This window comes from Lissotriton vulgaris, chromosome 6 (assembly GCF_964263255.1).
Source record: "Lissotriton vulgaris chromosome 6, aLisVul1.2, whole genome shotgun sequence".
NCBI lineage: Eukaryota > Metazoa > Chordata > Amphibia > Caudata > Salamandridae > Lissotriton > Lissotriton vulgaris.
The window spans coordinates 1,081,184,343-1,081,212,176 of record NC_141694.1 but is presented as its reverse complement, the minus strand read 5'-3'; the positions used below and the strand labels follow the sequence as shown (position 1 = coordinate 1,081,212,176).

At 45.2% G+C, this 27,834-nt stretch overlaps 1 protein-coding gene across 2 annotated transcripts in view; it reads right to left on the bottom strand.

The window, feature by feature from the left end:
- The window catches only part of APMAP (adipocyte plasma membrane associated protein), a 484,771-nt gene that overhangs the window by 233,339 nt on the left and 223,598 nt on the right, over positions 1–27,834 (bottom strand). For both annotated transcript variants that reach the window (XR_015296645.1, XM_086927147.1), the window contains exon 6: positions 12,775–12,949. Coding sequence is in view for 1 of the 2 variants with exons in the window: in XM_086927147.1 (XP_086783273.1) it covers positions 12,775–12,949 (175 nt within the window). In the remaining variant the exon portion in view is untranslated. The remainder of the gene's footprint in view (positions 1–12,774; positions 12,950–27,834) is intronic.

Genomic DNA, 27,834 nt, shown 5'->3' with positions numbered 1-27,834 from the left:
AATGCTTCTTTGAATTCTTCTTATGCTTCAACTTACCCGACCCAGAGTGCGAAAACTTCGATGACTTGTCGGAATGGCGATGGCTCCGCGACTGGTCGCTCGACCTCCTTCTAGACTGGGACCTCGAACGGCGCGGAGCACACTGCCGTCGTTCAAGCAGTTTTTGGAACTGCTCCTGCAAAGCCTTCGGGTTCAACAACTGACAGTCGGAGCATGACTTGGGGTCGTGGTCACGCTCCAGGCAAAAGAGGCACACGCGGTGTGGATCCGGCAACAACATCAGCCAGTTACAGGAACGGCAGGCCTTAAAACCAGGCATCCCTCGTGCACCTGCTCGGAGTTGAAGACTTGAAACAAGAAGTCGACAAAAAGTCGAGAAAAACGTGGTAAAAAAATGACTGATGTGCTGCTCTTCCCGGATCTGCGCTGGCTGGCGCGGAAAAAGATGAACTGACGTCAGCGCGCAGGGGCGGCGTCTAAGTAGCAGCACCGATGTCATCCCGGCAACCACGATGGCGGACGCGGAGCCACCGCAACCTTCCGACACGCAGAGGTACTACTGACCAAAAAACTTGCCTAATCCAGTCTGACGCCTGGGGGTAATTCTAAGGTAAGGAATCTATAACTAATGTGTTTCTTTCAGATGTGCCGATTAGAGCATCTGTGCACAGTTGCTGTTACACTAGCCACATGTGTAGTCAGTTTATTTCCTGCGCATGTGGGCACTAGGTGTGTGCGTGTTTGCACCATATGTGGTTGTTCGGCAATGGTGTTTATAGCTGGAAAATCAGACCTCAAGTGAATCGGGTATGTGTTATCACAGCACTTCTAAAGTGCCTGGGTCTTCTGCTGCAGTTGTATAGCCACGTTTCTCCTGTGCAAAATTATTGAACTGTTCGTGTCTCACCTTCTTGCTTCTCATTTCATAGGGTGGGACTCTTATTTCTTCATATTTCTCCCATCTGGACACTTTCTTAATTTTTCCGCATTCACCGGTGAAGTGTTTCCGTGCCCCATTGTTGCTTAACTTGAATTCTCTTCAGAAGAGCCAGGCTGAGTCTTGTTGTCATTAAGGTCTGCCTGCCCTTCAGTGTCCATGGCAAAAGTAGTCCTTTTAATGTGGTTGCTGATGCAATGTAGTTCCTCACGTTCACTACCATAAACCAGACTAACACTGTGATTCTTTCTTTTTTTTGTGTGCAGTTTCTTATAGCGCCAACAACACCTGAAGGTAGGAGAGCACTTTACATTAGCACCAGTAACTTTTTCGTGCCGTTTTATATAGCACCAACACCACCCGAAGGTATTGGAGTGCTTTACATTAGCACCAGTTACAAGGACGCATGATTTTTGTAGGCACGGGGAGATTAAGTGATTACCCAGAATCAAGGATGTTAAGCTGACGCCAAAACTTGAACCCGGTTTTCCAGCTCCATATCCGGCAGCTCTGCCCTTACGCCACATCCTCTCTCAAGAGGAAGCAACATTGTCTCCCTAGCCTCGATCTCAGTTCTACAATTTGTGATTATGCCCAAATAACGTAATCTCCCTCTGGCAGCCCGAATTTGCTGTTGGTTGCCTGTCCACCTCCCGCCCATTTCTGCTTGCCCCCACAGAACTCCAATGCACAGATCCCCTCCTCCCCCTACTCCGCTTTTCACATTTTTTTGTGCAGTTTTATATAGCACCAACGCAACCAGGAGGTATTGGAGACCTTTGCATTAACACCAAATACTTTTCACTAGGACACTGTGTAAACTTAGGCAAATCACTTAATCTCCCCCTGGCAGCCTGCATTTGCTGTTGGTTGCCAGTCAACATTCAGCATGTCATTGCTGAACTCCCATTGCACTGATCCCCTTTTCCCCCCCAAATTCCCTCTTCCCTCGACTCTACTTTTGTTTTTTCTTGTGTGCAGTTTTTTATGTAGTGCCAACACCAGCCGTAGGTGTTGGAGAACTTTACATTAGCACCAGTTATTTTACACAAGGACGCATCCATTTTTTAGGCAAGGCGAGACTAAGTGATTTCAAGGATTTTGAGCTGAAGCCAAAACTCAAACCCGGTTTACCTGCTCCTTAGTCGGCAGCACTGCTCATTAGGCCACATCCTCTCCTGAAAGGACACCATATCCTCTGCCTCCGTTCAACATTTTCTAATTACGAATAAATCACTTAATCGCCCCATTTCTAAACACACCAAGCATTGGCAAAGCCAGCAGGTTTCGCTTGTGGAAAATCTGTTGTTTTAGGCCTCGGCTAGACCGTGCATGCACTGCTCAGCTAGACAGTTGTGTTCTATCTGTGAGGTTCTACTGTGGGCTTACAGGCCGTCTATCTCCTACCATTGGTAAACTTCCATGTCGCTGTCATTTTCTTTGATGCCATTCGCCGTGGCTTGCAGGCGTCATGCCCTCTTTTTGTGTTTGGGCCTTCCATAGCGCATGGACCCAGAACATTTCTCCTTACACACGTCCTAGTTTGTGCAGCTACTTTTTCTTTGTTTTCAAGCACTCAATAGAAGTACTTATGTTTTTAGGTCGTCTCACTTGTACACATACATACACACTTCACTAAAATGCATGCATGTGTACATAAACAAATGAATTTCTTTAAAAGATGTTAACACACGAACAGTACTTTTTATCACGATCTGATGGAATTGGAGAGCTCGCATTGGCTTGCCATAGCGCAAACACGAGCCAATGGTATTGGAGCGCCTTAAGTGCTCACCAGTTATTTGCGATGTGAGTGATGGATGGGTATATGAAAGTAGGCGTTCTTTAGGTCTAATGGGGACACGAAGTTGCCTTTTTGTAGCAATGTAATTACTTCCTGAATGGTGACCATGTAGCAGTGTTCTGATAGGATGTAGTGATTTTGGGGCCGGAGGTCGAGAATGGGTCGAAGTGACCTGTCCTTTTTGGGAATAAGAAAATATAATGAATATTCTCCTGCTCCTTGATGTTGAAGTTGGACTGGCTATAATACTCCTTTTAGTAAGAGAGCTGTTATCTCTTGTATGGAAGATTTGTGCTTGCAAGTTGGAATATTTGGAGGAGTTGTGATGAGCTCCAGACAGTAACCATGTCAGATAATGTCCAACACACACTGATTTATTGTAATGGGTTTCCAGTCTGGTAAGAGGGTTTGTAGACTTCCCCTGACAGGGGTTAGATGGTCAGGGGGAATGTTGAGGAATTCGTTATTTGCGGTACGGGTAGGATTTCCAGGACTGCAGCCTTTAAAATTATTTCCTGTATATGTGCCTCTATAGAATCCTCTAGAGGTGGATGGCTGGCCTTGATTTTTATAGGAGGACCCTAAGGTGTCGGGAGATGCAGATTTACTGCCCTCTTTGAAGGAAGGGTGACGAAAGGACCTACGATAGGTGGGAGTTTGGAGGGCCGCCCATAGATTTAGCGACATCTGTATCCTTTTTTTATTTTTTCAAGGGCTGTGCCTATCTGAGGGTCAAAAAGGTGCTCTTTGTCAAAAGGGAGATTAAGGACTGGCTCCTGGACCTTGGATTCCTACACAGTGACAAAGCCAAATGCGTTCAAGCAGGAGAATGATGGAATTTATGCCTCTAGCTGGAGTGTCATTGAAAGGAAGGGGTGGGCCCTTAGGGGACGGAGGGTAGGTAGGGCCACAATAATAATATAAAACAAGGGGATTGTACCTATGCCTCCGAGATGTATTACTAAATTACTCAGTAAGACAATAGATAAAGCTAAATGAATTAGTTTTACCAAGACAATTTATTTTGTCAGTATCTTTAGAATCAGTTTTTTAGATGATTATTTTTTAGGCAAGAGAATCAACATTATCAACTCAACCTCTAGCGACTGAATTTTCACAGAAGACTAATGTACAAATAACATACAAAAAACATTGAATTAATCATCAATAGACCTTAACAAAAAAGGACTAATGTACATGTGACATAAAAAGAACATTAAATCAACATATATCATTTCATTCAAATTATCAAAAAACAGTTAATCATGGACAGAAAGAATTTGCCAATATTAAATATGCATTCAGTTTCCACAATGTGGTGCACTATTTCTTTTTAGAACCACATGAGTCAAAGTTTAAACATTCCTTTTAAACTTGAACATTCATATTAAATGTATTAACAAGAATTTTATGCGAACTAGTGCCGTAGCCGACGCGTTTCGAGTCCTGTTAAGAAAGTCACAGGGCTCACATCAGGGCAGCATTAAATGGATTCCACGGGGAACTGTTATCAATGGAAAAAATGAAGGATCTATGTTTAGTAAGGATTCCTCCAAATCCATTAAAAACCAACAACACTAAGCTAAAAAAGCATCCACTGGATGCGTCGTACCTGATTGAGGGCTTGAGTGCGACCTTTTATTAATAGTAGTGTGGCCGCCACTATGTGTCTCACACTGCAACAAAGAAGGAATATATTCAAATGATTGTCCTTTAAAAAGAAGGTGCCCGCACGCACGCCGTGCTACAACATAGGGAGTGAAATTACCTTAAGTGAAAGCCTCAAGGGTGGTCTCTTGTCAAAGCATTGTTTATTGTTCCAAGGTGACCTAAAGTGTGGATAAACGCTTTTATCAGTGTCCGCCTACATGTATTTATGCAATACCTTTGCATTACTTATGAGAAAAACATGGGGGTACTCACAAGTCTTCTCTATTCAGAAGCCAAACAGTCCACCGCAGCCTTGCGTGAGGTACTGTGCTTAAAGTTGGTTCTGCAATGTAAAGTTTGCAAAATGAACCCGGGTCACAAACGTGCTGACTGAATCAAAAGTTGCATTACATTTGAAACCTTTTTTAACGCGGCGCCTGCCGCTTTTGATATATCAAGTTTGTCATACTCACATTTTGTAATAACTCTGAAGGCTGAACAGCCCACCGCAATCGAGCGTGTGGCGCTGTGAGTAGGAATTATGTCTGTAAAGGTAAACGAACACAGAATCAGTGTTCATGCTAAATGTGGCGAAATCTAACCAAGCGCCCAAAGCAGGGCAGCGCGCTGTTCGCGGTCTTACCTTCTTTGGTTCAAATGTTTTTAAACACACAACCTGCCCCAACAGCAGGTGACCTACACGCACGCTATGTGCTGCAAAAATCATTCAGCGCATTTAAAGTTCTTCAAAATATATTTTTTCCATAATACATTTTGGGACTACATGCCCCAGAAGGCCTGTGTTGCACTCACCGGGCCCTGAATACACCTGATTGGCTGATCACTACCATGTGACCAAAACCTCCGTTTTTTTAAACCTTTGTTGTTTGTCTACACTTTGCTTCGTGCTCATTCAATGAGAGAAAACAGAAAGATTCTTTAGGTCACCTTGGAACAATAAACAATGCTTTGACAAGAGACCACCCTTGAGGCTTTCACTTAAGGTAATTTCACTCCCTATTTTGTAGCACGGCGTGCGTGCGGGCACCTTCTTTTTAAAGGACAATCATTTGAATATATTCCTTCTCTGTTGCAGTGTGAGACACATAGTGGCGGCCACACTACTATTAATAAAAGGTCGCACTCAAGCCCTCAATCAGGTACGACGCATCCAGTGGATGCTTTTTTAGCTTAGTGTTGTTGGTTTTTAATGGATTTGGAGGAATCCTTACTAAACATAGATCCTTCATTTTTTTCATTGATAACAGTTCCCCGTGGAATCCATTTAATGCTGCCCTGATGTGAGCCCTGTGACTTTCTTAACAGGACTCGAAACGCGTCGGCTACGGCACTAGTTCGCATAAAATTCTTGTTAATACATTTAATATGAATGTTCAAGTTTAAAAGGAATGTTTAAACTTTGACTCATGTGGTTCTAAAAAGAAATAGTGCACCACATTGTGGAAACTGAATGCATATTTAATATTGGCAAATTCTTTCTGTCCATGATTAACTGTTTTTTGATAATTTGAATGAAATGATATATGTTGATTTAATGTTCTTTTTATGTCACATGTACATTAGTCCTTTTTTGTTAAGGTCTATTGATGATTAATTCAATGTTTTTTGTATGTTATTTGTACATTAGTCTTCTGTGAAAATTCAGTCGCTAGAGGTTGAGTTGATAATGTTGATTCTCTTGCCTAAAAAATAATCATCTAAAAAACTGATTCTAAAGATACTGACAAAATAAATTGTCTTGGTAAAACTAATTCATTTAGCTTTATCTATTGTCTTACTGAGTAATTTAGTAATACATCTCGGAGGCATAGGTACAATCCCCTTGTTTTATATCTAGCTGGAGTGTCAGCAGAGTCTAGTGCACATCTGACGGAATTGTTGGTAACTAGCTTCCCCCATTTTATTCCAGTGAGCCCTATCATAGCGTACCAGAAGGGCTTGGCTGTTGCAATTCACCAATGATTAGCAGACTGGGCTGCAACCCGTTTTCCTGATGCCTCAATCAGTTTGGACTCTTTGTCTGGGGGAAGTGTGTCACCAGTTGTTTGGGAGTTAGCTCTATTTCTTGCATTGACTACTACAAAGGATCGGAATTAGCTATCCTCGAAGGTAAATCGGGTCAGATGGTGCTTCCTTATATTTTTTGTCAACCTTTGGTGTGATAATTCATGCTCTTACCTGATCGTTAAAGATATTGTCAGCATGACGTGGCACTCCTTTAAGAATTAGAAAGTATTGGGGCCCTCGTTGAGCAATAGTGAGGGTCTCAAAGAGGAAGTTATCTTCAATAGGGTCTTTATGTTATGGTACTTGGTGGTATGCTGCAGCCCTGACTACTAAACCTTCATACGCTGAAGCATCATCTGGTAGGGATAAGCCTGCGGGCTAGAGATCTGGGTCTGTATTCCCCTGTGCGTCTATATCATAGGCGTCCCATGGGTCCCTAGGATGTGTGTCCTCTCCTATGTCATCATTATCATTCTCGATAGGTGAATGTGTGTGATGGGATGACATGTCACCTTCTTCAGACTGTTGTGGTGAAGCAGGTGGCAGAGTGGGGTAGTAATGGTGGAGTTAGAGAGGTAGGGATATGTAAAGGGCTAGTGCCCATGTTCTTTTTCTTCTACTTGAAAGGCTGAATAGGAGTGTCAATAGTCTCTTCAAAAGACAACTGTCTTTTAGAAGGTGGAGGTGTTGCCGGTTGAAGAATAATTTTCTTTGTTCCAGGCTGAATCTGTAAAGTTGTTTGCCTTGGATCGAGCCTCTCTAGCATTGCTTTGAGGATATGCTCAGGTGGACTTTTGGGTCTGAAAGTATATCATTTTGGTGCCGGTGTGGTCAGAGCTGAAGGACTGTGTCCTTTGTTTTTCGGTACTGAGACTATGGTCCGATGTGTTGGTACTGAGGCTGATTTTCTGGAGGTGGAGGCCTGTGCTGTGGGCTGATGGTTCAGCCTCCGAATCAGTATGTAGGTGCGTGCCATGGCTTTTGTGCAGTGGCAGCCCAGGAGCAGTTTCATCGGTCGGAGCAGATTTCTTAAGCTTCAGATCAGGGGCAAATGTACTCGGGTCCCACGCTTTCCGGAAGACTCCAGGGTGACTGGATCTTGTTCCATTTCCGAATCGGATTTGCACTTGTGGATGGAAATTGCTTCCTCCGGGGCTACCGTGGCTGCTAATTCTTCCTCGTCCAGCTTGCTAAGATGTCAGGTGTGTCGTCTGAGTGTGTGCGCTGCATCTCTAGGCGCCCTGCACGTCAGTCCCAAAGGGTTTTCTTAGATCGGAATGACCTGCAGGCCCCACAGGTACTTTCCTGATGGTCGGACAAGAGGCATAAGTTACAGACCGAGTGTTGGCCGGTGTGAGGGTATTTTAAATGGCATTTCGGACAGAAGCAGAACGAGTCCATTACATCAGCACCTTTTTTGGTTAGAGCGGTTTGATGTGAACGGCCCAGTCAGGCGTGCCCCGTAGGCCATCGAGGCTAATCATAGAACCCAACGCTCAAAATAATTATTTTGCTCGGAACGCAAAAGTTAGTATGCAATCGAGACAATACAGTCAAGTTACGGAATCTACTGGCGAACCGAAGGCAGCCCGAAAAGATCTCGAACCGGAACGAGAGACAGTATATCCGAACCAGTAGGGGGAAGGAAACAATCTAACCCATGCCCATGCACAATCTCAGCAAAAGGAGGAGTCACACAGGCTTGCGACTCGAAAAATTTCTTTGAACAAAAACAAGTTGCAATCATCCAAGTCCAACACTAGATTTCAGACTTATGCCAAGCATGTGCATCTACAGCCACACATGCCTCGAACAAGATTACTATTGAGATTTTTTATCAATGATTTTGAACGTACCATTGCATTACAGAGCTGTCCTCCAAAGTCAAGAATAACTATTATCAAACATACGTCAAGCTATATGAGGGCATAAGAAGCTAAAACATGAGCCACTGGTAACAAAAGTATATTTTCAAAACCCTGGAAGGAAATGCATTTGCCAGACATTAAAATGATCAAAACACTGAGCACAGTTATTCACATTTTGAGTTCATAAAAAAATAAAAAAATGTAAGTATGGTTCTATTTTAAAAAAGAAAAGGAGCAAGATTGGTTGTTATGTTTTGACATGTAGGATGCATTTCCAAACATTTTGGAATATATTCTAACTTGTTTGTGAAATAGAAAAGGCAAATGGGCATGAACTAACAATTACACATTCCAGGCAAATCTCTTTAGTCTAGGGCCATGACATGCATCTCGAAAAGTAAAATAGCTAACCATTAAAGAAAATACGATTTTAAAATTCCAAAGAAAATAGAAAAAAATCAAACTGTTCGTTACTTACCCTGTAAGCATCTTTTGACGCATGTGCTGCTATAGATTCACATACTCTGCATACTCCTGCCATCTAGTGTGGGGCTCAGACTGTTGCAACTTGTTTCCCTTTTTAAGAAGTTTTTTGAGTCACAAGGTCCTAGTAACTCCTCCTCGGATAATAAACATGCAGGTGCACATACTACATTGAGAACAGGTACGTAGTAGAGAGTAGAACAGTGTACTGACCATGTGTGCACTGTAAATAATTATGCAGGTTTAAGATAGCTAAAGCAAACATTGGTTTCCGTGGAGGCAGGGGGGCGTATATGAATCTACAGCCCTAAATGCGATGCATAGATGCTTGTAGGGTAAGCAACATAACCCATTTGTAGCATGCGTGGCTGTAGGTACACATGCTCAGCACAGACTGTAAAGCAGTACTACGCTAAGTGGTGGCTAGCTAGTAGATGGTACGGAGGTCTGAAACAATGTCCTTAAGACAGCCTGACCTACTCTAGCCAGTTGCCTTGTCAAAATGTCCACACAATAATGCTTTGCCAAGGTGCAGGGAGTGGACATGTGGCCGTTTTAAAGATACCAACTACAGGTATGTGCCAAAAAAAGGCCATAGTGGTGCCCTGGTTACAGGTAGAGTGAAACTAGAGGGAGCAGGGAGGGGTCTTTTTAGGTTTAAGGTAACCGGTCTAGATACATCAGATATTTCACCTGGCGGTACCCTCTCTTGAATATGACTGACCTTTATTTAGCTGTACAAAGGCAACAAAAAGCTGCTGTGTTTTATATAAAGACTTGGTCATATCTATGTAATACATAACAGCATGTGAAGTGCTCTCTGCTACTGGGTCAGACAGGGAGACTGGGAGCTCAATCATCTGGTTAAGGTGGAATGGATAGACCACCTGAGGGAGGAATTTGAGACTGCTTCTAAGGATAACTTAGTCATGTATACCAGGAAAAAAAGCTATTGTAATGTAACCTGTTCCACTTGGCAGCATAGCAAGTGCATGTGGTAGGCCTCTGAGCTTCCTTTAGTATCTCTTTGCACTCTTGAGGCAAGGTGAGTTACCCAAACTCAAGGACTTCAGGAGCCAAATAACTAGGTTGAGCTGCCTGGAGTCTGGGCATCTGACTCCGTCTTGGCTGTTTGTGAGATGGTCCAGCCTGTTAGCGAGCTTCTGGTGCGACCGTTGGACATCTCTAAAAGGATTGAGAGCCACGGTTGACTAGCCCTAGCAATAGCCACCAGGATGAGGGTGAGGGCTATTTGCCAGTTTCCTGATTACATATGGTATGAGTAGGAGAGGAAGATGAGCGTATGAAAAGATCTGTGGCCAGTTCATCCAGAGCTTTGCCCATGGACTCAGGTGTGGAAACCTGGAGGTGAAATGTGGTAATTTAGCATTTTCGCAGGTTACAAAGGGGTTGATGTTCTGGAGTAGGACTTGTGGGTGGAATACCCATTTGTGGACCCGTTGGTGCGTCCTGATGAGCCGGTTTGCAAAGTCGTTCTCATCACACCCTCCCTCCCCCCCACCCCCACCCCCACCCCAGCTGGGAGATAATCCATTAGGAGAGGTAGTTGGTGGTGGAATGCTCAATGCCAAATTCGATTAATTAGGGTTGAGGAGGGTGTGTTTCACCTTTCTCTTATATGCAAAGCATTGCAGTCCTGTTGTCGGTCCGTACCAGGACCAACTTACCTGGAATATTGTGGAGAAAAAATGTCAGGGCTAGGTGGATGGCTAAATTTCCAGATGGGTGATGTGGAGACCCTGTTGGTGGGGAGGCCACAGATAATGGACTGTCATGTCGCTGAGATGCACCACCCCACCCTACAAGTGATGCGTCCGTTGTGATGGTCACTTGCCGAAACACTTTGAACTGACAGTGCTGACCACTTACCATGAAGCATAGGTAGCGTTGGTGGGCCAGATGGATGGGGATGTCTAAGTAGGCATCCTTCTGGACCAATGTGGGAAATTAAGTCCCCTTGCTGCATGGGATGACATCCTGTCGGGTAACTATGTGGATATGTTCAGAGAGAATGTATCTGTTCAGAAGCCTGAGATAAAGGATTGGCCGGAGGGAAAGTCATTTTTGCGGATGAGGAAGTACAAAGAGTAGAGGTCTTTGCACAGATGTTGAGGGAGCTCTGAAGCCTCCCCAGACAAGTGCAGTGTGATCGGGGAGATGCAGAGCAAGTCAATGCCTGGAGGTAGAGTCTCATGTGGAAGTGAGTACCTCTGTCTCAACCCTATGAGTTGTCACTCCTCAAGGGGCCCATTCGTAACCCCACCCTGCAATTTGGTGGTAGGACTGCTGCTGGTGTTAATATGGCTGCTTTGAGTCAGAAGAAGTAGCCTTAGACCCTCCCCTTGTCTGCTGTCTTTTAAAGGAGCCCCTGGTTGACAGAACGTCCAGGGCATTCATGGCCTTAGCAGTGCTGGATTCCTTTATCATTCCCAACATCTCATCAACCTGTGGGCAGAACAGGAGTTCTCCCAGGGAGTGCAGGTTAATGATATACTGATGACCCTTCGGCTTGAGAGCCAGTGACATGCAGCCAAGATTGGTGGAGAACGATGACAGAGATGTTCACCCCTCTAGCAGCTCTATTACCTGAATCCTTTCGCTTGTGTGTAAGTTTACAATTGATGTAGTAACTTTACTACTGTTTTGGAAATCACAAACTACAAGTGTAATTTTACTACTAGTAGTTTTACAAGTGTAATTTTACTACCAGTAAAATTACTAACAGTAACATTACACTCTTAGTTTGCGAATACCAAAAAGAAGTAAAGTTACTACAGCAAGTATAAAAGTACACAAAAGTGTACATTTACCTAACGTTACTACTGTTTTGGTGTGTTCAGAAACTACAGGTGCAATATCACTACTAGTAAATGTATGAGTGTAATTTTACTATGAGTAAAATTACTAGTAGTAAAATTACACACGTCATTTGTGAATACCAAAAAGTAGTAAAGTTACAAGTGTAAGTTTACCTTTAGAATTAGGCCCCCAATGCGCACAAAAAAGTGGTGCTAGATATGGCTTTCCACTTCTTAATAATCTCTTCTCTGCTCTTTCAGTATATGTCAGGTAGACGTTGGAGTAAGACCTCCATCTCTTCCCAATGGGCACTGTCGTAGCAAGGCAGGGGGCCTACTGAGTTGGTGATGCACCGGAATGGAGTACTACTCTCTTGCTAGCTGCATCAATGCAATTCTCTCCTTATCAGAAGTAGGGGCAGCGCATGTGGACTGGGCTGCTGCTCTCTTTTAAACTGTGAACATAACTAGGCAGTCCAGGAGAATAGGGCACTGATATAAAGGAGGTGAGAAGGTGCAGGCATAATCCACCTGGGATTTTATGACTTCCTACCAATCTCTGAGACAAATTTTACCATCCCCTTTAGCAAAGGTAGAAACTGAAGGGGACGCTACGTTCTGGAGAACATCTTCAACAGGAGTCCTCATTCCCCGAGGTGACGTACATGTACACCTTGTGGTAGGTGGCTGAACGTTGCATGACACCGTAGTATGCGGTGTGGACGTCTCATAGAAAACCCTGACAGGGAGATGGCCCGAGTCCCCCAATGGATCTACACTTTAGCTATGGCTACCCGTGTCTGAATAGGACTCTGGTAACCCTCTGAGGAGAAGTAGCAGAATATGAGGGAGGAGAGGAGCCAACAGCAGGCCCCTTAGTCCTCTTGGGATGTGCCAGCTGAGGAGGAGTGTCCGGTTCAGGAGGGTCCTCAAAGGAGAGTCTTGACTTTCTGGGCAAAGTCTTCCCAGCGGCAGAGAAAAACAATCTAGCAATGGGGAAGGTGCCCATGCACATTCACTACCAAAGAAGGAATTGCCAAAGCCTCAAGACTCGAAAGACTTGCTCGGAAAAACAGTCCGAGCTCAACACAAGAAGCCAGGAGTATGCAATGCATGTGTATCTACAGCCACACTACAAACATATTTTTTGATAACCTTGCAATGACATAGTTTTGATATGCTCACCGTCCATCGTCGGTGCCTTCCATAACCAGAAACATATAGTCCCTTCGTTGCCATTTACTGCTTGAATCTGTGAAGTAAATTTTCCTTCCATCCTGGGTCAACACAAGGTCGTTCACAAATGACATTTTCTTCCCTTGAATTGGTTTCTTGGAATCAATGATCATTTTGGCCTCACCTACAGGAACAATGATAAATATTTTAATAAATACACTGAATACATGCTGCCCAAAAATGATATGGGGCATCAAAAGGATCAAGAGAAGGAGGCTTAGGGCTGAAGAAAACAGAGTCACTGATTACACAGATCTTTGAAAGGTCCGTGTTTATAAGTCTTTGAAAGGGCAGTATTTATAAGTAGAGATCAAAGCTGTCACTGCCAGAATCCAAGCTAGTAAACCTCTCCAAATTCACTGCTCTTGTTATCTTCGTAAATCTCTTTCTTAAATCTTTCATCCCCAATTGTTCTTTCACGATGCATTTTAATGGTACTCCTTCTCTGCCTCGTCCTGATCCCTAAAGGCATCATCCTTCTTTAGCACCCACTCATCCACTCCACTCAGGTCTTCGGTACAGTGTAGTCTTCTAATTTCAACAACCGCTTTAGGCAAATGAATAAACAAAAATCGCCCATTTTAAGCCATATTTAGCAACTTAACAGGGAATCCTTAGCAGAGATTAAAAGAACTGATCGCACAAGCTAATTTGTGCTTGAAAACAAAATGTGCCTCGAATTCAAATTGATGGACCGGTAAATGTTCACATTCCCATTCTCAAATATTTTCTTTTGGGAGTGTAAATTCCTATGAAGCAAAGGATCTCCATTCCTCTAAAATGCCTATTGCATGGATATTAGGCATGCAAACGTCTAAACAAATTAAACTGGAAATCTAAGCAGTTAAAAGAGCTGGGATACTCCAGAGGATCTCTAAACTCATAGTTTGTTAAGTATTTATCAGATAGCACCAGCACCAAAGCACCTGCTACCACCCAAGTTCATATATATTCACTCACTTGCAACCAACACACTAATAGGGACAAAAGCCAGTATGAAAACAGAACATTATTGCCCCTGGACAGCTCCAATTTCATTCACAACCTTGCACTCAAAATAAACAATGTTGGTAGTCATGTTAGGGTATATTTAAATACAATTTAAGTGACACTTAAACAAAATATGCTTCAATTATGTCAAAAACGATATCCGATAAATTGGTGGCAGAAAAAAAAGATCATAGTTTACTGCATAATACATTGATTGATTGTGCGTGGATGTGTCAGAGATCATGGACAATTTGTTATTCTCTATTCACAGCATCTTCAAATGTTTGAAAGCACTGGCAGGAGCCATGTGACAAAAATCCACAGTTTTCCTCAGAGTGTATCTATACCAGGCTGCCATGGTCCATCCTTATCAGACGCCCACATGGGAGCCTTTCGTCTAAAGAAATGACAACCGGTGTAGACTGCAGAGTACCTATGAGTTAGTGAGAAGACAGACTCTCAATGGGTGTGCCAACAGCAGAATGAATATTGTGAAAAACAAGCTGCTTCTTCCCATCTGTCTTCATCTATGAGGGTTTAACACACCAGACTCTGGTTTTCCTATCGGATGGGATGTAAAACCATCCATTTTATCTTAGAGTCAAACTTTGTGACCCCAATATTAAATGCCAGAAGTAGGGACTGATGACATTACTAAGGCCTAGGATGAACTGCAGGCCCACCCTTGCCTGAATGTCTGGAATGTTTAGGATACGACTGGTTAAAATCTCCCATTGAGCACCAAATTCATATATGGCCCAGGAATACAAACCATTGGACGCTCACTCAATTACCACCCATCTCCAGTATTAAAACGTGGAAGGGTAGGCCCGAGTCTCAAATGACACTCTGTGACCCTGTACTTAACAGGGAGGTGGATTCTTCTTTTTTCACTTCAACTTCAAGGAGGAAGTAGAGAAGTTGGAGAACGTCCATATAGCCATCACTTGTAGATTGGGGCCTTCTACATAACCTATCTCCAATAAATGCAGGTTTTCTCAGATCAAATGTACAAACAGAGCAGGAGAACATTAAACATTATTTAAATCACTGTTTAGCAAAAATCCAACAGCGCTTTGTTTGGTGGCCACCAAACACAAGGAAATTAAAAAGATTTAGTTTTATTACTGCAACATTTGTATAGTTAATATAAATTCACTTACAGCATGTAATTGCTTTGCACTGATTCATTAGTCGGCATTTCTTGAGATTACTATACATGTATTAGAGGGTTATACTATTGGAATTATATGGAGAGAACATATTTTATCCAAAAGTCAACTATCAATTTTTGGTGTAAGGCTATGTGTTTTGGCCCAATTACATAAGTACAGAGCAAGCCCATGTATAAACAAGGGTGGAAGTGTTCAATGGACAAGGTTACGGGTTGGCTATGGTGGTACTAACAAGGTTTTAATCCAAAAGCAATTATACATCAACACTGATGGTAGAAACAGGCTTTGAGGGAGAATGTAGCCACTCCCTTTCCTGCCTTCTTTGAAAGTGCAGATCGTGTGATCAAAACTTTACTGGTAAAGTATTCAAGCAGATATTGTTGCCTTCTCTAATAATAGGCACCAGTTGTCCCCAAAAGTGGACTCAATCCACTTTTGTTTTTCTAGACAACTCTTGTAAGAAAATGCCTCTCTTTGCATGAGTACCCCCATTTTCCTGAAATGATGCTGCTAGTTTTTTTTACTCTGTGCAATGGGGCTACTGCTGACCAGGCCCCAGTGCATGTGCTCTAACCCCTAAAACATCATCGAAATTGGCTACACTCCTGGAAGGTTTAACTTACTTATAAGTACCCAGGATATGGTACAGAAGTGTACCCATTGTCTGAGTTACATGTCGCTAGTGGACTACAGGACATATGGTGCCACCACTAAAGTGACAATGCAAAGCATGTCTCCAGGTCTGTCCCTGCAGTCTTGGTGTGCAGTTTTAAAACTGCCAATTTAATGTAGCAATGAATGCCATTTGCCTGGCCTACTTGTAAGTCACCCCTAGGTAGGCACAAAAAACGTACCAGTATATTAGGGTACTGAAAGGGATGAGCTCTGGCCCTAGAAATCCGTTCGCGGAGCGAGGAGTATGGGTGGGCGGTTTAGGAATCTGCAGCTATGTATTTTCTCTACCACATAAAACGTCACTGAAAGTAAGTAACAAGTTCATCTGATAAAGACTGCGGACCAATTTCACACAAGGAAGTCTTGCAGGTCTGAATGGGTGAAATGCCCATCCAGACGGACCTGACTGTCCAGACAAAAGTGTTTGTTAAACGTTTGCAGAGATGCCCATATTGCTGTTGGCAGATATCCAGGACCATAACTTAGTATGCTAATGCAGTGGTCGCAACTTTAGCTCTGGTTGAATGAACTTGCAAGCCTTCAGGCGGTTTACTTCTTGGTCAGTGCGGAGCAGATTTTGATGCAGAGCACGACCTAATGAGAGATAGTTCACTTCTGCACTGCCCGAGCCTACTTCCCACCAACATACTCCACGAAGAGTTGGTTGTCCACCCGGAACTCAAGTGTGCGGTCAAGGTAGACTCGCAATGCTCAGTTTAGGTCCAGACAGTGGAGTCGCACCTCCTCTTTAGAGGGATGTGGAGGAGCGAAAAAGTAGGGAGTGTGATGGATTAGCCTGCATGAAATGGAGTGACCACTTTAAGTAGAAAGGAGGTCTTTCTGCAAAGCACCACTTTGTAAGGATAGACTAAGAGGCAGGGTGTCTTAGATGACAAGGCCTGCCGCTCATTCACTCTACAGAGACATGCAATTGTCACCAGAAAGGCTGTTTTTTTGTGTGAGAAGCCTGTGGGTTGAGGCTTGAAAGAAGCACACATACAAAAGTGAGAACTAAATTAAGATCCCACTAAGGCATACAGTATGGCTAAGGGAGAAAGAAGTGGACGAGACCCATCAGAATCCCATGTACAATAGGGTTTATAAGCAAAGAGGGTTGGTCAGACAGTCACAAAAAGGCAAAGAGAGGAGAGATCAGAGAGATCAGAGAGATATCCTTTAAGGGTGCGCAGAGTAGAGCTCTGTTGGGCAAGGGAAAGAATAAAGACCAGCACTTCAGAAAGGGGATCAATGGATTTTTCTACACAGCATGCCACAAATGTTTTCCAACGCAGCTGTATACAGTCTTGGTGGAGGACTGCTTGGCTGCAAAAGGAAAATGCTACTTACCAGTATGCATTCGTTCTTGGAATGTAGAGCTGCAGAGTCTCACACTGTGCATTATATCGCCACCTGGTGTTGGGCTCGGATGATTGCATGTTGTTGTCGTCTTGGAAGAAGTCTTTGTAGTCACAAGATAGGAGACTCCTCCTTTGGAAGATAGTGCGCATGGGCATCGACTCTATCCTTAGATTGTTTTTCACCATGATGGGAAATGATGGAGTTATTTGGGCCTTTGATGAAAGCAAATGATGATGACACCCTTTTAAACAGACAAAAAACTTGCGGCGTCAAAGGCCCAAGTAAATGCAAAGACTAAAAGGCCACGTATAAATACGCAGACACTTCGAGAATATCTAAAGAATTATCTCCAAAACTACCTGAACCTTAAGGAGTGATTACAGATCCACATTTTAATACCCTCTGAGAGACCCATAGGACCTCGTCTGAATATTGCATTGACTGATGAACTGCCCTAAGAAAAGCTTGCTTATTCAAACATGAGAAATATACGTGAACGATTTATCGTCAGCATAAGAAGAGATTATATACCTGCATAGAGCCATAGAATAGCTGAGCCAAACTTTGGTGTGAATACCCTGAGGAAGGCTGTCGCCGAAACGCGTTGGTGCAATTCAACATCTCTAAAAACCAGTATTTTGGCTTAACTGGATTTATATTCTGTGTTAAAGTAACCAACAATTTGGTTTGTTTAAATGTATTCAAAATAGCAACATGAAAGGCTTTGTTGATCCTTAATTTAACACACATTTTTTGCACTATCTTAATTTACAAAATAAGTTTTTTAGTTCCTTAGGCTACTACATACCATCTAAGAACTGTGGTTTTCTAAAATAGATAGGGAAAGATAGAGACACAGAAATAATTGTGATGAAATTGAAATGTATATGTTTCTTTGTTTTTATAATGTGAAAAGATTTTTGAGAAAACCATCATATAAAATATAAAATTGAAAAGAAATAATGAAATAAAATATATATATTTACTTAATAAAAAAACATGAAGTTTTGTGTGATGTAAACAAAAAATCAGATCTATGGTGTAAGCACTACTAAATGTATACATAGCACAAAGCCCAGTGCGCAACTTTTTCCAAGACAGTTTATTGCTCTGGATGCAGTGTCTTCTACATCAAGTGAGCATTTAATGCAGAAATTTGATATAAGCTTACCCTCTTGTATGAAGTCATTTGCTTGTGCCTTATATTGGTCAGGTAGGTGTTGTAAGAGCTTCTCTAACTGATCATAGTGAGCCCTGTCGTATCTTGCGAGGAGGGCTTGTGTGTCAGCGATGCGTCATGTATTGCTAGCTTGGGCAGCTATTCTTTTCCCTGAAGCATCTATGATCTTTGATTCTTTATCAGGAGGTGGTGCTTCACCTCATGTTTGGGAATTCGCTCTTTTCCTAGCATTTGAAACTACTCGGGTAGCTGTCCTTTAAAGTAGGCAGGGTCCCCAGGAGCTGCTCTGTACTTTTTTTCTATCCTTGGGTTTATGATTCTTCTTGTGCATGCTTAATGACTCCTTTAATCATTGGCAGTATTTGCACAGATTTTTGGGAGTGTTCAAAAGTGTCTAATAAAAAATCTTCCTCTGCCTCATATGAATGCATGGTGACATTGTGATACATGGCAGCCCTATTAATTAAGTGTCCAAACCCAATATTGTCTTCTGGAGGAGAATGTTTAGATGGATATGTATGTGGGTCAGGAATATCTGGTACATCCTGTGGGTTTGGATACTCCCAGTCCGGTGAACCTGTTGGGTAGGGAAAAGGGTCATCTCGGTCTCTCCCTCCCCCCATGCTATACTCGTCGTCATCAAAATCCTGAGAAGGTGCATGCGGTGGAGAATGAGGAGGAGAATTTTGAGGTGAAATGTTTAAAGGAAGAGGAGGAGAAGGAGATACAGGAGAAGAAGGGCGCATAAGAGATGTGGCAGAGTCCTTCTTCTTGACAGGCACTGGAGGTGTAGGTGCTGTATCGGACTTCCTCTTCCTGTGTGGTGTATTGGAAACATGTCCAGTTTCTGGATCAATGTAGATCCTTTTCTGTAAAGGACCTGGTTGGAAAAGCTCCTCTTCTTGAGGTACAGCCTTTGGCGCCGATTTTTTCGGTTCCAAACCAGTTTGTTGCTTGTCTTTAACCTTAGAAACTGCTGTTGAGTCCTTTAGCGTAGATTTCGGCCCTGAATATATTGTCTTTGGAGCCGAAGCCCGTTTCATGGACTTGGAAGCATCAGAAGCAGGCTTTGTCTGTTTCGGCATCGAGGGTATCTGTTTCGGAGTGGAGTGGAAGCTGATTTCGAGGTATCGGAAACAGGCTTTGTTGTTTTCAGAGCCATATTGTCTCTCGGAGTCGACGGTTTCGGAGTGTGTTTCGGAACCGGGACTTTTTTTTGTTTCGTGCAGAGGGAGCAGGTGTTATTGGCACATGCGGTTTGCTCAGTATGGAGCTACCCGCAGGCTTCATTATTTTCTTTGGAGCTGGGCTCGATGGCGGGGCTTTCAAAGTGTTTTTTCGGTCTAAACTGGACCCCGCAGGTGGAGTGTTGACCTTTGCCTTCGATTTTGGTGTGTGGGCTGGTGAAGGGGCAGTGGTACTCACGCGTTGACCCGAAGGTATGGAGTCATCAGAGTCATCTGCCTCGGATACGATCTGGAGATCATCGGAATCTTCTTCTGGGCTCATTGACCTTCGTCGAAGAGATCCACCGGTTCCGGCGCTGATCTCTACATTTCGCTTCGACGGGCCCTCCGATCTCTAATGGTCTTTTTCGATGGAAAGGATGCACAGCCTGTGCAGCTAGATTCGTCGTGTTCTGGCGACAAGCACAGGTTACAGACCTCGTGATGGTCACTGTGTGGAAATTTTGCTCCACACTCTGGGCATCTTTTGAATGGCGTCCTTTCCAGGAGGTGTAGGCCTCACGGCGTGGGTAGGCCCAACAGCCCGCGTCGACGACCGGAAACGAGCTGATGAAGTCGAGTCGATGTTTGTCTATATTGAAAGTTGTTTAGAGAAGTTTGAAGAAAGATTTTACGCGTCGAAGTACTTGAAAAGTAGATTTCAAACCGGAGCGGAAAAGTTTCATCTGAACCCAGTGGCGGAAAAAAACAACCTAGGGATGGAGTCGATGCCCATGCGCACTATCGTCCAAGGGAGGAGTCACCTATCTCGTGACTACAAAGACTTCTTCCAAGAAGACAACAACATGCAATCATCAGAGCCCAACACCAGGTGGTGATCTAATGCACAGTGTGAGATCTGCAGCTCATATGCCTTGAACACAACATTACAGTCTTCGGGAGGAAGGTTAAAAGCTGTCAACTGCCGCCACTCAATCTCAATGCAAGAGGGCGGAGATTGGACAGGTTCTCGTGGGGGACCCTCCCCTGCAGAAAATCTTTTCAAACGGGCAGCCTGACCAGAGGATCAATTGCCATGCTCAGAAGCTAAGGATACCAATCTCTCAGTGCCCAGTCCAGAGCCACAAGGATGAATTGGGCCCAGATGTTCCTGATCTTCTTGAGACCTCTGGGCAGGAGTGGTATGGAGGGAAAGGCATACAGGAGGCCTGAGCTCCACTCGAGATGAAAAGAGACTCAGAGAAAGAGCCACCTTGGAAACTCAAGCACACAAACTGTTGACAATGCTCATTCTCGAAGGTAAACAGTTCTAACCAAGGTTCTCCCCACTGCTTAAAGAGACCTTGTGCCACCTCTGGGTGGAGACTCCATTTGTGATCCTCTGGGCATCGACAGCTGAGTTTGTCCGCTCTGGCGTTCAAGAAACCTGCAAGGTGTCAAACCACCAGGGATATGCCCTACTGTTCCATCCATGTCTAGAGGAACAGGGCCTTCTGACATAGGGTCCATGACCCCACCCGCCCTGTTTGTTGCACTACCACATTGAGGTAGTGGTGTCCACAAACACCTGCACTAGCCTTTCCTTGATGAAGGGTAGAAAGGCTTTCAATGCCAGTCGGATCACCAGGAGCTCCAGCAGGTTTATGTGGAGTCCGGATTCTCCTGGAGACCAGAGTTCTCTGAACTCCACCTGGTCTGCCACTGACCCAATTGTGGTTCATAAGTCACCACTGCAGGTCCTTAGCAGTTCTCTTCATGATCTGGACCATGTCGCAGAGTTTCCCCTGATGCTGTGCCCTTTAAAACTTCAAGTCCCATTGCAGAGCCTGCATATTCTATTGGGCATGTATCACAAGCAGGATGCATGAGACCATAAGTCATAATAGCCTCTGGGTCTGCCTTTACCAAATCCAGGATAGAGTCTGAAACATTGATATCTGTAGGTAAGTGCCTCTTTGGGACATGGCTGGCCCCCAATTTTTGCCTGGAAAATGATGTAATTTCGACTGGAAGTGCACAGGATCCTTGTCAACGAGGTTCCCTGTGAAAGAAGCTTTTTCCCTAAACTATACCGGTTTCCCAGTTGGCACAACTAAAGTAACCCTTGTTAGACCCTAGTATGTGGTACCCCCGATACCTAGTTCATTGGCACTGAAGAGCGGCCCCAAGGGTAGCAGTACGATTGGTGCCATCTAGGGCACCTCATCAAGGCCATGCACCCTGCCATTGCAGACTTCCTCCCATGGTGCAGACAAAACCGAAGAATTGACATAGTACACATTCCTGTGTGCCATGCCCACAGACACTGCATGAGATATCGGTAAGACACCCCTATAGCACGGTTTATGGTCCTAAGGCAGGGTGCACTATATCTCCTGTGAGGACATATCTGCATTAGCAGATATGCACCTGCAATATCCATGTCAATTCTTGGATATTGTAAGTGAAAAGGGACGCTGTAAGGAGTACATGGGCTGGACTCTCGTCATTATTAATATTATATTATTATGGGATGTTTGGTACCAAACATTTCGCCTTCATAAGCCTGTTTGGCTTACAGTGTCAGGTTTATTATAAAAAATGGCACACAGATGACCCTTTAGAGGGGTCCCCTGAAATCTACCAACCCTTAGTGTGGTCACCGGGAGGACTAAGACAGAAATCTGACCTCAAAGGGTGAACACCAACACACTCAGAGGTCGAGAACAAAGCCTGTCCTGGGCAGAAGTGTTCACATCTCCCTCGGTCAGTAAGAACCATCTCTGGTGGGAAGCTTCAAAGGACTTGTCACTGTTGAAACACGACCCCAGCCTCACCCGAAAGAAGGAGCAGGCCCCCTTGCCTGTCCTCGCCCCTTTTGGCAGGAAAACAGAGAAAGAATAGGAGGTGTACTCCTCTCTGCCAACTCCACTCATCACATGCTGGAGGCAAAGTGAAGCACATTTTTCAGTGCCCACCATCTTGAAGATAGTGGGACTTCTCCAATCGGAGGCTAGGGCTATGTCCCCCCTCCCACAGGAGGTGGGCATACTAGAGGTTATACACATCCCAAGTAAGGGGCCCATTGGCCACTACCTGTCACTCCCTTGTAAACGTCCCTAAATTTAGTATTTAGGTGGAATCCCCAGACCCTGAAACTAGAATCTACAGACACAAGAAGACGACGAATGAAGAAACACTGTTGGACGGAAAACTGAAGACCTTGTGGTTGACTCTGGGTGCGAACCATGCCTGCCGCCACAGAACTTGATAACTGACATCCTCTAGCTCTTCTCATCACTGTGTGGCCTCCACAAAACACAGAGGGTCATCAGCACTTCAGAAATTGCAAAGAACTTCCTAAAGGTAGAGGTATTATCTCCCTGCAGCCGCAGGCACCCAAAACAGCAAAGTCCGGTCCAGCGTCGTCCAGCCCTACAGACGTCTATGAGTATCAGCGAATGGTACACCTGCTCTGGAGAGTCAGCTCAGCCGCTGCACCAAGTCTTGAGGCCCCAGGACCCACCGGAGCTGAAGGGCACAAATACCTGAACCCCTGTGCAAAAACATACAAACCAGAGTCCAGTGGAACTGCAACTCTACAGCGAGTCAGCACGAGGGATATCAGGACTCTGGAGACCCACCTCAGCAGTGGCCCAGCAGCTCTACAATCGTCGCTCCAAGGTGCCAGCCCCTGACAGCGAGGTTAATAGTTGTGCATCTTGGCACAGTTGCCCATCTTCACTGCACCTAGCCCGCCCCGGCCGGGGTATTTTCAAACCAGCTTGAGAGCCTTCGAACTTGCCTGCAAGTCCCCCTTTGTTTTGCTTTTACAGGTGATCCCCCGACTTCGTAGCGCACCAGCTACAAAGTCCCCTTTTTCCATCCTCCTTGTGAAAGCAGAGAAGCCCCCTCAAAACTTGGCCTTGGCACCTTGGACCCGAACCTTCCAATTTCCAAAAGCTAACAACAACAATAACTGTACTGCATTGATTTTTGCAATTGCCTTTTTCCTTTCATGGTAAATGTATGCTGCGTAATTGGGCACAACTGTAGATATTGCATCTACTGTGATTTTCTTGTATTTCTAAAAGTATTTACCATGCACCCGAAGTTTTAGGCCTAAATAAATATATAAAATAAGTACTATTTTTCTAATTTGGTCTCAACTTCATTCCTTGAATGTGTTAATTGTTTATTGCCTTGGTGTGTACAACAAATGCTTAGGACTACCCTCTGATAAGCCTAGCTGCTTGTCCACACAAAGACAAAATAGAGCGTTATCTAGTTTTTGCCTTTGTAAACCATTAAAGGTCTCTGACATCTCTGCACAGTTTAAACCATTGTGGTGCACTATATAGAGAGGTGGGTTTCCTACAATATCATAGCCTGAATATCCTGGACTAGCCACTCGGGTTGATAAGCCTGAAACTGCCCTGTGTCCAGAACAGTTCCGATGAAGGGGAGAGCTTGAGACTGGTAAGATACAGTGTTACTTTGGCACGTTGATAGTGAACACCAGCAAGTGCAGGAGGTTCACAGTAGTCTAGAGGTGGGAGACGTCAACCTGGGGCGAACCCCCTTTCAACAACCAGTCGTCGAGATAGAGGAGCTCTCCGCAGATGAGCTGCAACTCCTGCCATCAGCTTGGGGAACACAAGGGGCACAGGTAAGGCCAAAGGGAAGCACAGCAAATAGAAAGTGCTTGTGGCCTACTGTAAACCGCAGATAGCTCTGGTGGGCAGACAGAATGGGAATGTGGAAATACCATCCAGTCTCCTGGGTACAGGGCAGACTAGACTTGAGCTAGCCTGAGTATTTCAAATTTCTCCTTCTTGAGAAAGAAGTTATGGGACTGTAGATCTAGGATAGAACGAAGGTCCTTGTCTTTTTTGCGGCCCAGAAAACAGTCGGAACAGCAACCAGAGTCTATTTCTGGCACAAGAACCCTCTCTGTGGCTCCTTAGACCATAACAGCCATGACTTTGTCGAAGAGCAAGGATAAATGATCTTCCATCAGCTGGTCATGAGATGGTGGTGTGGCGGGAGGGGTAGACTCCAAGGGGAAGGAGTAGCCCCTTCAGATAATCTGCAAGACTCTCCTCTCAAATGTTAGGGCCTCCCAGTGGGGCAGGTGATGGTGAATTCTGCTGTCAATTGGATGCCCATGGTCGTAAAGGGGCAGACTAGGAGGGTTTGGAGGCTGCAGCTGCTGGGGGATTGGTGGATTGGCCTGACCTGAGCAGTGGCCACCCTACCAATTGGACCAGTAGGACCATGGTCTGCGGACACTTAAAGATTGGCCGGATAAGGACTCCACTGTGCGCCCTTTCCATGGCCAAGAAAGGCGGATTTAGGGTGACAAAGGGTCATAAAAAGGCCAAAGTACCTGGCTGTAGCCCTGCTGTCCATAAAGCACTCCAGCACCAAATCTGCCTTGTCTCCGAAGAGATGGGAGCTGTTAGAACCGGCTGTCTCTAGTTGGCAGAGGCATACACTTCTGACAAATAGGGACACTCCTTTTCTAGTCAGGGCAAGGGGATCACACCCTTCGATAACCCCTGCTCACCCCCTTGGTAGCTTGGCAGAGCAGAACAGGCTTATCTCAGAGGCTGTGTGTTAAGCAATTATGACCACATACAGTAATACAGTGAATACACTACAAATGGACACGACACAGTAGTATTATAAAAATAAGTATCTTTATATAAGACTTAGCACAAGACCAAATAACGGCAAAACTGTACACAATTGGAATAAATACGTTCGGGAAGGAAAAAAGGAAAGTTCAAAGGTAGTTTCTTCTTTAACACAAGAGTCTTTTATATCAAGCAAATCTTCTTCTTGGAAACACAGTTCTTAGCAACAGGGTAACTCACACGGGAGCTACACAGCGCCGGGGCAAAGATAATCCACAGGTTCGGCGTCGACCGCGAGGAGCGCTGCGCCGGGCCTGGAGTCACACGGACCCCCAACAACACAGTACCTTAGGAAAATGAAGCACACGATGATCAGCGGCGTCGAGCAATCCGGCGTCGCGTCTTCGGTGTCGATCAAGCCACAGCAGGCGTTGTCGGTGATGCAGTTGCACAGAGTGAGCAGCGCTCACGGCGTCGAAGGGCACACAGTTGATGCGATCAGCAGCGGGGCAGACACGAGGTCCTCTGGAGTTAGAGCCGTACTCCTACTCACTGGCGTTGCTGCTGGCGTCGGTCGGGCCCAGCGTCCGATCGTCGTGATTGCTGGTTCTTTCAGAGGTGCTGGATTCACACTTCCAGCGGATAGCACTTTTTAGCAGGTGAAGTCCTTTAGCCCTGTGACTTCGGCAGGAGACTGGCACTCTTCCAGTCCTTGGAGATTTTCTTAGCAAGCGTGAGAGTACACACACAGTTCCTCTCTCCTGGTTCCTTGGCAAAAATAAAGAAGCACTGCAGGATTCCCCCAACAACAGCACACCGGCAGAAGGGGTAGGCAGTCCTTTAGATCAGCAGGCTTCTTGTCCTTGGTTACAGGGTTCCTTGTCAGAAGTGATCTGATTTCCTAGTTCAGGGGTCCTTCTCTTATACCCCTTTTCGTCTTTGATCCCTTTGTCTATGCCGGGGGTTTCCCAACATCCTGGGTCTGCGGTGGGTGGAGCCAGGCAGTCACACCTGGCCTATTCATTGAGCCGGGCCGGGTCCTCAGACGCCCCGCAGGAGGTGGAGCCAGCATTGTATCAGGCAAGGCAGGCTATCAACAACTACTCTCCCCCTACTCTCAACGTAATGTCCCACTCATCCCACACTGACTCATCCAGACCTCTTGGAGCCACCCAGCTCCTGTCACACACATGCAAGACCAGCAGAGACCAGATATGGTTAGACAAGAAAGTAGACACTTTCTAAAAGTACTACTTTCGAACCCAGAGTCCAAAAACCATCCACACCAACGGATGCGTAATTAAACCCCGAGCTCAGGGATACCAAACTCGACATTGCACTGTACTCTCCGAGCCAGCTAGGATCATAGCATTAATAATCCCGGCGGCCCATTCTATCCAACGGAGAGCAGGCTACCTCGCAATAGTGAAGCACTAAGATGGCGGCACTTCACTATCAGGACATGCCAACTTGGTCAGGCTTGTCCTACCTTACACTTACAATGCACCCTGCCCATGGGCCTACCATAGGGGTGACTAACATGAAGTTAAGGGAAGGTTGGAGGGGCTGGCAAGTAGGTATACCTGCGCAGCCGACGTGACAGTGCAAGACTGTACGTGGGTCTCGCAATGACCGACCCGTAGACATTCTTTTACAAGGCCGCTCCTGTGGGTGGCACAACGCGTGCTGCAAGCCCACGAGCGGCATTTGTATTTACAAGCCCCGGCACTTCTGGTGCACTAGACTAGGGACTGACAGTAAACCAAATGAGCCAAACATGGATACAATAGATACATCATTTTAACAGAGGGAGCACTTGCGCTATGGCACTGATCAGCAGTGACACGGCGCCCAAAGCATATACCAGCAAAACATCGTAAACAGTAGAGGCAAACATAAAAAATGGAGGAGAGACTCAAGCCAATGATGTCAGGTCTAACAGGAGCCATCAAAGGGCATATCCATGAGTGAGGACTGGACAACCCCAGAAAAGCCAGTGGTACTCAACCAGGCGTGGAATCCTAAGGCCAATGTCAACGAACCTGCTCTGCCTAATGAGTCAGTGGCATCCCTCACCTTGGCAACAGCCTGGGAGAGCACTTGGGCAACTGTATCCAACAGAGCAGGGGAATAGAGGCCCAAAAGTCATGCAGTGTTGACAGACCGCAATGCCAGGTTGGTGGAAGAAAACATTTTCCTGCCTAAGTTGTTCATCCTCTTAAGATTCCTGATCCAGGGTGCGGCTGGGAATGCACCAGGATTTACGTGGGTGGTGGAGGCCTGGACCACCAAGCTCTCCAGAGTGGGATGTTGCGTGAGGAAGTTTGGGTCCCCTACCAATGGGGTGGTATTGACGGGGAATCGTCCTCTTCACAGAAGTCTCTGTGATGGTCTTGGACCAAGTCCCAAGAAAAACTTCAGTAAGTGCCTCATTGAAAGGGAGAAGAGCTTCTTATAGGGACACTCCCGGCTGAAGCCCTTCCGTCAAGACAGTCTTGACTGCCACCGAGAGCAAGCTAAGATCCAGGACCTCAGCTACCCTCTGAAGCACTATTGTGAATGAAGATCCCTCCTCCGTAGCCATGGCAGGGGGAGAAAGAATGCCAGTATCTGGAGCAGTATCCAGTTCATTGGCTTCACCCAGATCCATTTACTCTTCATAAGGCTGGTATTCTTCAGGGTCCAGCGACCCCTCCCACTCTGTCCTAGCCCATATGAATAGGGCTCAGGCTTTGGCCTGGAAGGCATGGCTCCAGTCGGCACTGCATCTAACACTGGATGATGCCCGTTCAGCTCAGTGTCGGAGTCAAGGATGAGAATTGGGA